General features: G+C 45.2%; 1 protein-coding gene across 2 annotated transcripts in view; it reads left to right on the top strand.

The window, feature by feature from the left end:
• The window catches only part of ece2a (endothelin converting enzyme 2a), a 70,915-nt gene that overhangs the window by 13,872 nt on the left and 40,906 nt on the right, over positions 1–16,137 (top strand). The window contains exon 1 of one of the 2 annotated variants that reach the window (XM_071926910.2): positions 13,553–13,624. The exons of the other annotated variant lie outside the window; for it this stretch is intronic. Within the exon in view, the coding sequence (XP_071783011.1) occupies positions 13,573–13,624 (52 nt within the window). The 5' untranslated portion in view covers positions 13,553–13,572. Of the gene's footprint in view, positions 1–13,552; positions 13,625–16,137 lie in introns of those variants that run through there. 2 annotated transcript variants of the gene reach the window in all.

The raw sequence follows: 16,137 nt of genomic DNA, 5'->3' as shown, positions 1-16,137 counted from the left end.
CTCTCAGTCGCCTTTCTCCTGAGTGTTTTTGCTCTCAGTGTTTCTTCTCTGTCTATAAACAATAGGTAGGTATGAGTGATTGGATGGACTGGCCGGAAAGCAAAAGGGGGGGTTCAGCAAGACAAGTGAGCAAGTTGAGGGAGAGAGGAAGGAAGGGTGTGTAAGTTAGAGTGACAGAGGGAGAGAGTGAGAGAGACATAGAGAAAGGCACACTGATTATACTGATTAACAGTGGAAACCGCTCAGCGCCGTCTCTGGCCTGCTGAAAGCCAGCTGTCTCCCCAATGCCACCGCTGCACATCACTGACTTAGACTGGCCGCCCTGACCGAGCCTCCTCTGCTCTCTCTTGGCTTGCAATGTGCCACTGTTGCTGCTGTTGCCATCGTTGCTGTTGTTGTGGTGTTTGTTAAAACGACAGCAGGCGGTCTTGTCTTTGTGATATCTATGTGATGTGATACCTTACTGATCCCCGTTGGGAAATATTTTTGCTTTCCTCCCTTCACAGGGAGGTCAGAGGTCAGGGTCAGCATCCGAACAACACCCATGGAGCTTGTAGGGATTAAGTGTCTTGCTCAAGGACACTTCAGCAATGCAGATGCTTGGCATCACAGGAGCATGAGCCTGGGTGCTCCGGCTGATGGACAGTCTCCCTACTCACTACAACAACCTGCTTTTTACATTTTTTAGGGAGACAGAAAACATGGGATTTAAAAGTAAAGGTTTAAAAGTTGGAGGTAGAAATAGGATGTAACGTTGCCCTGTTAGAGATGGACACAATAAGCCCGGGGGATAGTAAAAGGTGCACCTCAGCTGGCCTATGATCAAATTCCACTGCAGGTAATACTGCAAAGAAAAGTGAGCGGAGTGCCCACCAGGACTGTAGTCAAGACCACCATAATCGAGACCAATAACCACCATAACCAAGACAATCGAGTTTGAGTCAAGACCAAGTCCAAAACGGGTCTAGACCAGTCCTGAACAAATCGAATCCTATTCAAGACCAAATCGGAAATAAGCAATAAACAAGGTATATGCCTTTTTAAATGCAAAAATGATAATTAAGGAGTTTCTTCATTTTCTCTGGATGAACAGAGATGTAGATTTGCCTGCAAAGGAGCTCTGTGTTACCCTTTAACATCCATTGGCAGGACGAAAACTGCATTGGAATGCAATGCTCGCTAGCCGATCATTTTATTGAAGATCAGGTGAGAAAAAACATGTTGTGCATAGGGCTGGGTAATATGGATAAATGCACTGAAGCATTACAACACGGTTATCGGTTAAATAATTCCACTAACGTCAGTTAAATACCACATGTAACGTTACCTAACGTTAAAGTTTATAGGGCAACAGAACACGTGGATGTATGTAAATTAACGGCAGAGAGTGGGGCTCAGTGTGGGAGCAATGCTCGGCTAGCGCGACACATTTATCGGTTAAATCACCTATTCCACCAACATCACACACCACAGGTAATAACGTGACCTACCGTTAAGGTTTGCAGAACAGCAGAAGATGTTGATGTCTGTAAATTGACAGCGAAGAGTGTGGCTCAGTGTGGGATTCAATATGGCATTATCAGTATGGGACTGAATGTGGCATTTAGCCCATAGGCGAGAGGCCATCTCTTAGTCAAAGGCGCCCTCTAGAGACCATCTCATGAAGCAGCATCCCACTAAGCATTACCTGACTGACTGACTGACTGACTGCCTGCCTGACCTGAATTTGCCTTGTGATGCCCTCGGTTGCGCCGTGGGGAAAGAAAAAAAAAAATGACATCATCATTGCTTGGCTCACAAGCCCTTTCTGAACTCTGTTACTCGTTGGTTAACAGTAAGTGAGTCTGGGCAGGACAGGAGGAGAACTAGGGATGGAGGGATGAGAGAAAAATATTTTGATTACAGGAGGAGCCTCACGTTCGGCTGGAGGATTATCTCGTCCAGTGGTGCTAGGATTAACTAGCACCACTGGAGTGTAAAAAGAGTGTGTGTGTATGTGTATGTGTGGCCTATATTAGCCAGTACAGGGAATCAGATGATCAGAGCAGATGGTCTGCCATGGTTTGTGATGCCCTGTTCATATTAACCTGAGAGCCAGGGCCTTGCAAACCCCCCACCTTCCCCAACACACACATACACACACATGAAAGAAAGAAAAAGAAAGACCGAGAGAGAGAGACAGTTTTAGTTAGTCAACTGAGACAGAGCGCAACAAACCCATGGGGATACAGTCCAATGTTCTGTTTAATGCAACACACTTTATCAAGACAATCCCTCCCATCCTTATTAGTTGTGTTGGAGTCAGCGAGAGGAGCGAGAGACGAGTCCAAACTACCAGTGGAGAGTTAGTTCCTCTGCCTGTTGCCATGGCTACCCACTCCCCAAGACAATATTTATTTTGAAACACATTGTTATGCATTCATTTTTTGTATTGGGCTGTAATAAGAAGGTAGTCTTCTTGTTTCTGTGTGTGAGCATAATGAATGGGAGAGCCAACATGGACCAGAGCTATGTCATCTGCACTGCGAGCTCTGAATTGATACCATTGGGAGATGAATGGCTTTGCATATCATTTTATAAAGCATATCAACAGCATTCAGCTTACCTGTTTATGGGTCAAGGATAAAAAAGAGAGTGAAGAGAAAGAAAGAAAGGAAGGGTGGGAGAAATGTGAGAGTGTTGGAGAGAGTGTTGAGCTACAGTTAGATTTTCACAAATCCCACTGCTGGGAGTCTTTCCAGAGCCTGTGTTCCCATGCAGATTAAATCCAACACACACACATACGCACAGAAGGCAACACCACATACTTAAACTATGCCGCCCATCGCACACAAACACAGACTGGCTGAGAGTGTTGTGTTACGAGGCATGCTGTCATTCTCTGTTTTGATTAGCTGTGTGTCCATACTTGTCCCAACCGACGAGGCTTCTGAGGTCCCTGTGACAAGACATCGCTCTTAGTTTAAAGAGCCCGAGTCCCTTTTGCCTGCTGTGCTATGCATTATGCTTGGATGATAAATGTAGTTCCTGTCACAGTATGCTGCCTACTGAGCTGCATGCAAGCTGATGAGTGCTAGTTCTATGACTATTTGATGACTAGAGGACTTAAGAATCTCCCTTGTTTTATACGGTGCACATATTGCCAGTTACTTACCTCTTAAAATCAGTTCTAAAATCAGCTGGAAGCCAATCCAGGGACACTAGAATATGGGTTATATGATCTCTCTTCCCTGTTCTAGTTGGAAGTCTGGCAGCAGCATTCTGAATGAGCTGAAGACGAGAGCGGGCTTTACCACTGAAGCAGGAAAAGAGACAGTTGCTGTAATCAATTCCGGAAAAAAATAAAAGCATTAATAACTTTCTCCAAGGGAGCGAAGGATAAAAGTGATCTAATATTTGAAATGGTTCTCATCTGATAAAAACAGCGCTGGACAACTCTTTGACATGATTTTTAAAACTGAGATTAGAATCAAAAATAAAAAGTTCTGGCACAAGGTTTAATGTAAGATGCCAGGTTGCCCAGTTGTTCAAGAATTTCTGATGAGTTCAGCGGGCCAAATAAAACAATTTAGGATTTATCGTCATTGAGTTGGAGGAAGTTATTACACATCCAAAAATTGATATCAGCCAGAGAGTTTTTGAGAGAATTCAGATTGTTAATGTTACAAGATTTTACAGGTACATAAAGTTGCCTGTCATCTGCATAGCAATGGAAAGAAATGTAATGACTATGGATTATTTGACCAAGTGGTAGCATATAGATGCAAAACAATAAGGGACCTAGAATAGAACCTTGGGCCACCCCACAGCTCAGAACAGCAGAGGGGGAAGTAGAATTACCCAACAGTGAAATGTCTATTAGAAAGATATGAAATGAACCAGTTAAGAGCAGTTTCTGAGACCCTTAGATAATCAACCCAGCAGAACTCAGATCAAATAAAACCAGAGAAGAGCCTTCACTAGCATCTGCTGCAAGAAGGAGTCATTAGTGACCCTTAGTAAAACGGTTTCTGTACTATGCTTGGACCGGAAGCCAGATTGGAATTTTTAAAAAAAGATTGTGTTTACTCATGTGATCAGTTAATTGCCTATAGACACTTCTAATCTAATCTTTGACAGAAATGTGAGTTTAGTTACTGAGGACAAAAGGATCCAAATTAGCTTTTTTTAAGAAGAGGATCCACAGGTGCATGTTTGAAATAAGAAGGTACATACCCAGTGGCCAAGGAGTTGTTAATGATGGAAGGGATATTTGGCCAAACAGTTGTCAAAACCTCTTTGAGGAGTCTAGGACATGAAGAGCACTTAATGATGCAGATAATGAAGGAGCTGGTTGGTGGATAATGTTGAAATTACAAACCGGTGATGTAATCTGATTTCTTAAATTCTCAATTTTGTTTGTGAAAAAAAGCAAAAACTTCTCGCGTTCTTCAGACAAATGCTCAAAAGTAGTGTTATTCACTGGAACATTGCCAACGCGCTCAATAACGCTAAACAAAACTCTGGGGTTATGGAGGCTTTCAGCAATGAGACTTCAGAAATAGTTTTGTCTTGCAGCCTTAAAAGCCATGTTAAATTCTGACATTAAATCTTTCAAACGAACATAATAGACTCCAAGTTTGGTGCACTTCCACTTATGTTCCACTGTCATGCACTCTCTTTTGATTTTATGAATATGATCATTCAGCCAAGGAACACTTAAATCGACCGAGTTTGCCTTTGTTTTTAAAAGGAGCAATTTCGTCGAGAACGGTCAAACGGAGAGAGTTGAAGTTCTCTACTAAATTCTCGGGGCAGCTTTCTACAGCGGGGTCAGAGTGCAACAGTTCAAATTCCCATATAAATTCACCTGGGGCTGGGGAAACACAAATGTTAATGCAGGTGACAGCTTGATTGGTGGGGATAGAGGTGGGGGAAGTTAAAAATAGTGGCAAAATAGTTGGAGACAAAGATCTTTTACTGCTGTCCAGACTGTCCAGAGTAAGGCCACAGGTTAGGACAAGATCAAGACTATGACCACGTTTATGAGTAGGACCAGGTACAGATTGGGTTAAGTCAAAGGAATCACACAGACTTCTAAATTCTAAACCCATTGAATCATTAGAGCAACATATATAAATATTAAAATCACCTGCAATAATAATCTTACCATGCTTAGCAGGTCTACCTGACCAAATTATCACTGAGTTATGCGGATAGGGGATAGGTGAGCAGGGAATGACCTGGGTGACGCAAGGCGATGAGTTAAGAATAAACTGAGCTAATTGTAGCCTGGCATCATACAGTTAGAACCATCCCTCACTCACAGTTAGCCTATCTGCCCCTACTGGCTGTTAGGAGGCGGCACACAGGATGCTGAGAATCACTGTTTTGGTTTGCAGTACTGCTGAACTGTGCAGGGTGCTTTGCGTCTGTAACACTGTGTCCTTGTTTAAACATTGACACATTCACCACTCCTCCCCCCCCTTTTTTTTTAAAATTTGTTTTCCTTATCTCCTTCCTTATCTTTATTCATTGCACTCCTCCCATTTTCTCCTCCCTCTATCTCACTGCATGATATTCACCCCTCCTCTTTATTTTCTCTTTATCTGTCTCTGCCTCTCTTTTGTTCCTAAAGGTATTAGTATAATGTCTGCTGTCTCACTCCCACCTCTCTCCCCTAACTGCTTTTTGACTCTCTCTTTCTTTGACTCTTTTTTTTTTTTTCTCATCCAAAAGGCTCCTCAGGACTCATGGCAACTGCTCTCATGCCTCCCATGTCTCTCTTTCTTTCTCTTTCTCTTGCACGCGCTCTGTGTGTATGTTCTGGTCTGCTTCTACGCCTGTCTACATGTATCTCTCCTTTGCTCTCTCTCTCTCCCTCTACCTTTGGCACTCTTTCTTTTGCTCTTTATCTCTGGCACTCTCCTCTCTTCTGGAGTCTCTAGCTCAGGTTACGTAATATCGTATATTAGAGAGTGGTTGGAGAGAGAAATGGCGGAAGGAGGGAAGAGGGGACAGAGGGAGGGAGGGAGGGAGATGTGCTGCTGCTCTGCTGAGAAGCCTGATGTTCTCATCTGTCTGAGCAATTGATGTTTGACATGCCACAATCTGGGTTTTCATTTATTGACAAATCATATAAGCTGATCTATGCTCTGTTCGCAGTCTGTTGTTTATATGTCACTCTGGGCTTTGTGGGTGTGCGTGCTCTGTTTGCTTATTTATAGTTTCTTCAATAGGTGTGCGTATTATTTGTCCCTGTGTATGTGCTCCTCTTTGCTTGTAAAGACTGTGTGCGTAAGCATGCAGCCACTGCTGCCGGTCTAGCTCATTTCATCTTCAGGAGTGAACATCTGGTCCGCCCCTCCTGTGCAGCCTCCTCTCCTCCCCCTCTCCTCCTCCCCTCTCTCATCCCCTCTTCATCTCATCTCTATCATGATTACACTTTGCCTCGTTGACCTGCGATGATGTAACTACTTTTTGGCAGCAGACTTCACCCTCACCATGCATTATATTCTCCATCTTTCTGAGAACTGCCCTCTCCCGGTCTCTACCTCCCACTCCAGCCCTCGTTTTTTTTTTTCTTTTTTTTTTTTTTTTGAAGGTCTTAATCTTGTTCCTAATGCGTTTTCCGGCAATAGCTTAACAGGAGTGGGGGGTGGGGTGAATGAGACAGGGTGGGTAGAGAATTTGGGAACGTTCCCAGAGAGTTTGGCGTTCCAGCTGTGTGACTATAAGGACTTTAGAGTGCAGAGTGGAGAAGCTCTCTGGAACCTGGATGTTGCTCCTGGTTAAGTAATGACCAGAGGGATGATGGGCCAGTGGCACTTAGCGGCCCCCAGTACAGGACATTTTGGGGGCAAAGCTCTCTCTCCAGTCCAGGCATCATCATCTGAGTGATATTATTTACTGAAGTATTTCAGTTTTGAATCGGCTCATTAAACAATTGTTCCGTCTACGATAACTTAAAACTGAGCTTCAGTACTAGCCTAACTAGTTTTTTTTTCACTTGAGAGACTGAATCATATTATTTGGTGTGTCCGATGAACCTCTTGATCATCTATCTTTGTCAAGAACCACTTTTCAAAAAGTTAAAATGATACTGCCTCTATAGATGAGGAGTATATCTCTATTCTTATGTGCCATGGCATGAACTGTGTTCAGAATTCAATGCAAAAACAGCCAGACCAGTTTCCTCCTGGCTGCATCTTTCCCTCATTTTTGTTTACGGCCCCCGTAGGTGGCTTTCATAAGCTGGCATTTTGTTAGAATTCAGCAAAAGTAATCCCCATGTTGGGCGAACATAAATGGGTAAAATAATATGTCAGAATCTCAGCAATATTGATAGCGCCATTGCTCTGCTATTTGCTTTCCAAGTAAATTTTCTGACCAACTGAGGCAAACTCCAGAGTAGGAGGGCTTCGCTCCATGCTGTCAATCACCTGTCATTGCCATGCCATGCTCACTGCCACTGGCTGGGTGGGTAGTGGAGGGAGGGGAGAGGGGCAGCTGGGGACGTTTGTCTTACTGGCTTTCTTCAAGGTAGAAAAAGATTCGTAAAATTTAACTATTAACTTGATAGCAATCTCAAGTGCAGCTACTTGATTTTGCAGGTCAGAAACCCCACACTCAGGAACCTCAGGAACTGGACTCCGATGCCACAACTAAATGAACCACACATTATGCCTGACATAAGATATTATTAGTATTATTAGTATTGGTTTAACATTTTAGTTAAACCAATACTTGACAGTGACACCACTTAACCCAAAAGCAAACAACGGTGTGCATACTTTTACACACTATATCAGTCATATATTGTGAATCCAAAGTTTGGATCTTGCACAAAAAAAACTCATTGCATTGAGTTTGTCATTTTCCCACCTTTTGGTTTACTACTACATCACATGAGGTAGCCTGTGTTCCCTTGTCATCGCACTCCCTCCTGCCACGGTAATTCTACCCCCAGCAGTCTAAACCTGAGACGGCCCCTAGGGAGGTGTGAGCCTGGTCATAGATCAGCCTCCAGGGCCAGGAAATGAGGTCCCATGTCATCGGAGGACTCACTGTGCGTTAACCTCCGCGTAGGGACACAGCAGCATGACATCACCTTCTACTCACGCACGCTGGGTGGGTTTTATTATTTAGCTCTGAGTCTGACAAACGCAGACAGATAGACAATCCCTGGCCTTGGCAAGCCATCGAGTCTTAGCGCATGTATCTGAATGACTGTTGATAGCAGAAAGCAAATTGTATGCCACTGCCGCCCAGCTGTTCATCCACCAGCATCTGCATCTACGTCCCATATTCATTTTTGTGTGCATGCGTGTTTGTATGTGCACATAGTGAGTGTGTGTGTGCGTGTGTGAGACAGGGTGTGTTGAGGGCAGAGTGGGATGGAGTGGCGGTGGGAGGGGAGGAGCTACTCGTGTGCAGACTCCAGCTCAGTCGAGAAGAGGACTGATTATTATAAAGTAAAGCTGTTTAATCTACAGGCTCTCTCTCTTCTCTGCTTGTGTGACAACAGTCAGAGAGTCCTGCTCCTTTCCTCTGATAGGAGAAATCCTACTTGAATGTGTGTGTGTGTGTGTGTGTGTGTGTGTGTTGTTGTTCATCACTATTGTTTGGATAGCGGTATTTCTTGATGATGATTCAGATGTGTATTTTCTAGTTTTTCAGCCTCTTTTCACACAAGGTCATTGTTGCCAGCAACTGACTGAACTGACTGATCATCCAATACATCCTCAGTAAATAAATATTTCACAGCTTGTTTGTATATGCAGTGGAACCCCTCTTGCTACCCGCTGCCGTGTGTGTGTGTGTGTGTGTGTGTGAGAGAGAGTCAGGCATTGGTAGCAGTGGGTTCGGGATTGGTGCCAGACTCAGCACTTAGGCTGGCACCGGCTTATCAAGCAAGGGTGTGTGTGTGTGTATGTGTGTGTGAGAGAGAGAGAGACTCGGGACCTCTGCTGGCTCTCTCATCAAGTATGCAGTCGGAGTCAACGCTGCAGCAGAGATGCCTGATAGAGAAAGCAAGAGAGTTGGAGAAAGAGTCTGAATACGTCATACCACCCGCTCACTTCCAGCTCTCCTCTCCCCTCTTTATCGTCGCGCTTGCCAATTACTCCTTTTCACACCCCTCTATCTCGGCCCACTCTTCCTCCTCATCTCTTCCCATTCACTCCACTCCCTGCTTTCTCCATTCCTCCCCTCTCTTATCCTCATTCGTAGCCCCGGCCGCTCACATCCCTCGCTCTCTCTCTCTTTTTTCTCCCACCAAATTGAATGTCATTCACACCTCTCTCAGTCCCCTGCAGACTGGGATGCGGAGAGAGCAATATGTCCAGAGAACAGCGTCCCTCTATGCACTGCAGGTACGCTCGCAGGATCACAGACGTTACTAGAATGACATGCATAGCGCCTCTTGTGGTTCCCACAAGAGGAAATACATTACATTTCAACGAATGCTACTTATTCCTATTAAAAGTCTTAGCTGATGAAGACTGTGATGCACAGTTGGTTTCACTACTGTTGACAAAATGTACTATTGTATCGCTTTGGACAAAAGCGTCTGCTAAATGACGTAATGTAATGTAATGTAATGTTCCCGTTCACATGACCATATAAGCGCTTCCTCCGTGCCGTGTGAGTGACAGCGCAGGTCGGTCTGCGCTCGCTAGTTTCAGCGAGGACCAGTGAAAGGTCACCGACATTTTTCCAATGCTGGTGATTGGCTGGTGCTGAGAAGGGAGCCCATTGGGTGCTGCTGGACACATGAGCCCTGTCTCACACACACACATGCACACAAACACACAGGCACACACAGAGTGACATTTCCTCCTCATGTCCTCCTTTTCGCCTCCTCCACTTCTCGTTTCTTTCTCTTCTCATGGCCGAAGAACACCAGGTTCTTGCCAAACCGGAAGTACTCACAGCTCAGTGAGAACAGACTACCGCGTGTCTCTCACGCTGTGTATGACCAGTTCTCAGCCAATAGAGCGGCAGATGCCTGCTGGATGACCTTCCTTCCCCCCCTCCTCTCTTTCATCTCCAAGTATGTATTGGTCGTCGGGTGCAGATTACCGCAAGAGAGGAAGACAGAAGTGAGTCACAAATAATAAGGAAAGATGGCCTTATGAAGTACCAGACAACCAGCTGGAGGGACGGATGAACCAAAATGTGTGTGTGTGTGTGTGTGTGTGTGTGTATGTGTGTATGTGTGTGTGTGAGAGAGAGAGTAACGATAAAGCATGGGCATATTGCATGTAGCAGCAGACCAGAGCAGGGGACGAAGCATGCAGCATTAATCACCATCTTCATCCTCCTGCCTGTCTGAGAGGCTGACTCACTCTTTATTAGCAACTTCACTGCTGTTCAGCTGCTTACTGGGGGCCCGAATGCAGCAACCAGGCTACCATGTTAATACAAGCTACAGTATAGAAAAGCCTGTTGAAGCACAGGCAGAAAGCCTACAATCTAAAGAGGGCTGGTGCAATCATACAACATTTTTCATCAGTTTTTTTTATTTTATATAGGGAAATGTGGAATCTGCTACCATTGTTTTGTACAGTATTGTTTTGTTGCAGTTCCACCTGCTGTCCATAGACACTCCAATGAAATTTTTTAATAGAACTGTTGTAATGTTGCATCTTAAATTGTCAACACCTGCACCGTTTTAATGCCGTGGTAGACAGCAGACGTAGCCATTTAGATAGCTGGCACATTTGTTAATAGGCTATCAATGAATGCCCTTTAACGAGTTCGTTTATGCACTGCCACAGTGTATAAACGAGATAAGTGCTGTTTGATGGAGTTGGCAGTTTAAAGTTTAGCACAAAAAGGTTTTCAGCTAAATTTCAATGTGCTCATTGGCAGGAAATTGAGTAGCTGGCCAAAATAGATGGCAACATGGCATCATAGAGCCAGAAAAATGTATATCAGTCAGAGGTAGGTCAGCAGTGAGACATCAAATGAGGGGCAGCATAATGCCATAGGGTTACACTAGCATTGCACAGCTGGTGTCGGCACTATTAACACAAAACAGCACTTGAGTTCTTCTCCAAAACTGCTGCAGGACTCTGACTAACCATCACATATGGCGAAGAAGTTTGTAATGTAGGACTTAACACATGGATTCTGGATTTCTGTGTTCTGTGTTCAATGTGCCTCCTCAAGCAAGGTCCCAACTGGTACCCATTCCTTTTTATTGAGCCACCATGCTGACCTCTTCCCATAATTCAGTGCATGAGTCCACGGACAATCGATGTGATTAACTGCATTGCATTCCAGTGGTGTTACAGCTAATGCTAGCTGGCTTTTCCTTTTAAAGCTCTAACACAGGCTATAGGTTCGGGGGGGAAAGGAGCCGATTCTGAAGCAGTATACATTACTATGAATATGCCACTTTGCTCCTCCCAGTTGATGCAGCTGTCATTAATCCATGCAGCAGGCATTGATCAGAGTCCCTGACTGTGACACCCTGACACTGCAGACAGACAGACATGCTATCTCTCCCCACAGGGATCAATAGGCTTGGTCAGCCACACAGCTCCCCCGTTGGGCTGGCCCTCATCTGTCCAAAGCCTGATCCATACCGCATAATCACACCAAGGTCAGACGACGGAGCCATTTACATATAGACACAGGCACCTTCAACCGACCAACTCGGCTGCCACCCAAGCAGAAAATTAACCAGTCAAGCTTGAGCCACAGTGCGCATGTGTGTGTGTGTGTGTGTGTGTGTGGAGGGTGGGGGGGTGAGGCTCGGTATGGTTTGTGTGTGAGTGTTCGAAACACCGGCATACCTGTGCTTTTTCGGCCATTTCATTTTGTCACAGACGTGGTCTTGGTAGGGGGCTAATTGAAAATGCCTCCACTGCTGCTACCTTCCCTTTTCACCTACACAATGTCTGTATGTGTGTGTGTGTGTGTGTGTGTGTGTGTGTGCGCGCATGCCTGTGTGTGCATATTTGTGTTCCTCTCCACAGCATGTGTCAGCCTAACACTCATACATAACACTTATTGGGACACTTTGAGATTTTCCCAAGTTTTGGCCCCAATTAAACCTGACCGCACAAATTTAGAAGATAAGGCTGACAAACAGCACATCGTAGTTTTTCCTCTGAGCTTTTCTGGCAGCGCCCTGATACAGAGCATTTCACTGGAACATCCATCTTGCGCTTATTGTCAGGGAATATATGAGAAATCTTCGTAGGCTCGCCTCCCCACCTTCAGAGCGATATTTCATACGCTTCAGACTCCCTGACTTTGCCTCACCTTCACCGTAACGCTGTGCCGTGTTTTCCTGCTGAGGCGGTCTGCAGCGAATCCTCGTCGCATGCAGTTACAAGGAAACGCCTGACAATGACAGTGATGTCTCTGTGAGTCTGCCGTCTTGTAGCGTCATATGTGAATGGGTGCTGCGTGCGGACTGGAACAAACCAATGGACCCTGAGGGAGAATGAGATTTTTTAAATAAAAGTTATCTATGTATGTAAGTCTCTGTCTGTCTCTGTTGTGTCTGTCTCTGCTATACATGTGTGTGTTCTGCCCTCGGGTCAGGTCACAGAACAGGTGAGCTGGATTAATCGCAGATTAGAGGAAGCAGAGAAGTGAAAGGATTCCTGTGAACTCAATCCCACACACACACACACACACACACACACACGCGCGCACAGTTTCTTGCTGAATCATGACCTGCCTCTCTGCTACACCGCTGACTGACTGACAGATTAAAACACTGCCAGTCAGAGAGAACAAACAGTACGGGAGGAGTGTGGTTACACAAACACACACATCACACACACACACGCACGCATGCATACGCACAGTTTCTTGCTAGAATAGGCTGATGGAAAAATAAATATTGGTGCCTCTGCAACTGACGCGGCGTGGCTATAATGAATTACAAGGAGAGTGAGAGAGGGAAGCTGTTGACACAAGCTGTAGTGAACACAGCAGCCTGAGCTGTGCAAGCAAACTGCGCTGGACTTGCTTCTATAGCCCATTGTGCTAGACCTCGTCTAGGTGGTTTGATTTGACTGTAGTGCAGCTATGGACATGTTTGTGATGAAGTGTACTCTTATTATGCTGTGTGCTGTATTGATGAATCTAACAAGAGAGCGCTGTACAGCTGATCCATGACGTTATGGGGGTGAAAACTGTGTGTGTGTCTGAGAAACCAAGTGCTGAAGTTTACTGTCATCATAGTTGAGTGGATCTGTGTATTTGAAAACCATCCTTGAGTCACAACATTGTCCCCAACAAGGAGCTGATCTGCACTGACACCCCTGACTCACTCTCTCTCTGCGTTTGTGTGTGTGTGTGTGTGTGTGTGTGTGTGTGTGTGTGTGTGCACGCCCCCACCAATCCTTCAGTTACACCCGAAAGGGCAGATCAAATTGCATCATCTGGGTTCTCTCTAGTGGTACCAAATGTGCTCTCTCTCTCTCTCTCTCTCTCTCTCTCTCTCTCTCTCTCTCTCTCTCTCTCTCTCTCTCTCTCTCTCTCTCTCTCCCTCTCTCCCTCTCTCTCTCTCTCCCTCTCTCACCTCAGTTGCTCTTGCCCACCCTGTCTGACACTCGCCCACCCTTCATGTTCGTGCTGTGTCCATCACTCCTGATCTCCTGTCTCTCACCACAGCACAGTACAGTAGTTTTTTTTTTCTGACGTCGTTTGTCCCTACTAAGGACCACGAGGGTTGAAATGCAGCATCAAATCCCTGCAGCCTCTACAGTAGTGCAGTAACTTCCACAGTACAGTACTTTCCTTGGAGCTGAAGATAAGGTGTAAATCACTCAGGATTCTAGCAATTTAACGGAAATACTTGACATATGGTATGAATTGTGGCAGGGAAGATAACAAGGGATACATAATAATGGAAGCAGGGTAGTGGGTGGCACGCAATAACCTTCAGCTCAAGCTAGAGAGGAGGAAAAAAAAGCCGGCACTCCTCCTGTCTTTGTCATTTGCTTAGCCCCCATTCCTGGTGCCTGTTGGTGTTTTGGATCTGAGAGAAGCTTCAGGCTCGATGCCACAGCAGAGAGGCCGATTCATACAATGGAGTCCTTCCAAACTCCCTCTCACACACACATACACACACACACACACACACACGCTCCATCAAACAGTCACACTGTCACGGGCACACTCTTAATTATTCAGACACTAATTAACTCGTATACCCGATTACATAACAGAGGTTGCTCTGTGAGTGGAGGGAAGAAGAGACTTGTGAAGAGAACTTGCCGGAAGAGCTGAGCTTTTGAGAGAATCTATTTCATCTGGCCTCACTTGCTGATGCAACTTCTCTAGAGCATCTGAAACTGCTTGAAAAACAAAAAAGAAAAAAGAAAAATCTGGCGTAGATGCAAAGATGGCTTCAAAAAGGCTATGTTTAGATCGGTGTGTGCACACAAACACACACACACACACACACACACACACACACACACACACACACACAGACGTACGCAGTGAAATACACATTTGCCCTTCTAATGTTATTGCTTATCCACTTGCTGTGGATGTATTTTAGAGAACATATGGAGCAGCGTGGTGATGCATCACCTTAAATGGATGCTAGGTGGTGGTGTATGTACAAATACACAGAGTAAAGGACACCAATAAAATAGTTCAACAAAATAGTGTGTGTGTGTGTGTGTGTGTGGAGAGGGAGAAGGGGGGGCTAGAAAGAGTAATACTTGGAGAACGAAATTGGGATTACGAGGAAGGATTCGGTTTATGTGTGTATATATATTTTTAATATATATAGGAGAGAGAATCTCAACTCCATGGAGACCAGGCTGTTTAGTTCACCCTGTCAGTGTCTACTGTCTAACATCTCTCAGCTTTGTTCAGTCGTTCATCTCCTCTCCCTCCTTCCCTTCTTCCCTCATTCTCTCTCTCCTTCAGCTCCCCCTCTCCCTCTCCTCTCTTGTTTCCCTGATTTCTCAGCTCTCTCTCTCTCTCTCCTTTTTCTGTCATTCCCTTTTCTCCCTTATTTGCTATTCTCCTTCTAACCCTCCTGTCTCCCCCCCTCTCCTTTCTCTTTTTTCTCTTTTCATCTCTTTATTTTCTTCTAACCTCTCTCATCCCTATCCATGTATTCTCTTTTATCTCCCCTTTTTCCTTGTGTCTGGATCAGGAATAATATTCAACAAATGTTTGTAATATAAATGGTTAATTGGATGGCGACAGGACACGTGTGTGTCGGGCCTAATTAGTCAGAGAACATTAGACCATAACATAGAGGGGAGATGGCAAGAGATGATTGGCTGAAACAAAGCCCAGACTGACACTGTCTGCTGTCATCATGACATTGTCATGGTGCATGCACACACACACACACACACACACACACACACACACACACACACACACACACACAGGCTTTCCCTGACCTCACCTGACCACTCACAGTCAAAACTCACTGCAGCTTGTGCAGACAACTAACATCGTTAGCTTGACATCCATGTATCTAAGATTGCTGAAAAAAACTCATTGAGTTCCACTTGGAAGAAAACATGAAGATCCTCATAAGACTAATTTGTCCCATACTGAGTTCCTGAAATTCTTACTCAGAACAACTAAATATAGCCTAGTTATACTTATACTGAAGTCGGATTGCCTGATTTGTTGACAGATAAAACAGGAGGTCCACACATTCACCACTATAACATTCACTTACACACACCCACAACACACATGTGCATGCACATACGCTCCACCTTGGCACGTTTCTTTGTTGACATTTACGTGTTGTTGAACTCAGCGAGGCGTCACCGTGGCAGCGGTTTACCACGGGCTAGCCCAGAGTCTACACAAGCAGGGGGGGGGGGGCTTGGTGTTGTTGCGAACGCACACGTGAACATCGCTTTTCATTAACACTGATCACAGCCGTCCGTCCTTAATGTGTGCAAACCAATCTGGGACGCGAGTGAATGCCCTGCATGACTCTGACATCATGGAGTTTCCACTGCTGGGCTTGGATCAGCTCACAGATAGCAGCTTTGATATTTCACACCGCTGGCTCCCTCGCAGGGGTTCCACCGCCCACCACCCCTCCTGACCATAGATGGACTCTGCAGAGTCGCTGTGTATGTGGATGGAGGTCATCTGATAGCCCAAAGGTCAAGTCTCCAACAGCCCATGTTGAGT

This window comes from Centroberyx gerrardi, chromosome 13 (genome assembly GCF_048128805.1).
Source record: "Centroberyx gerrardi isolate f3 chromosome 13, fCenGer3.hap1.cur.20231027, whole genome shotgun sequence".
Taxonomy (NCBI): Eukaryota; Metazoa; Chordata; class Actinopteri; order Beryciformes; family Berycidae; genus Centroberyx; species Centroberyx gerrardi.
The sequence above is the reverse complement of the archived record's forward strand: the minus strand, read 5'-3'. Positions and strand labels throughout refer to the sequence as shown.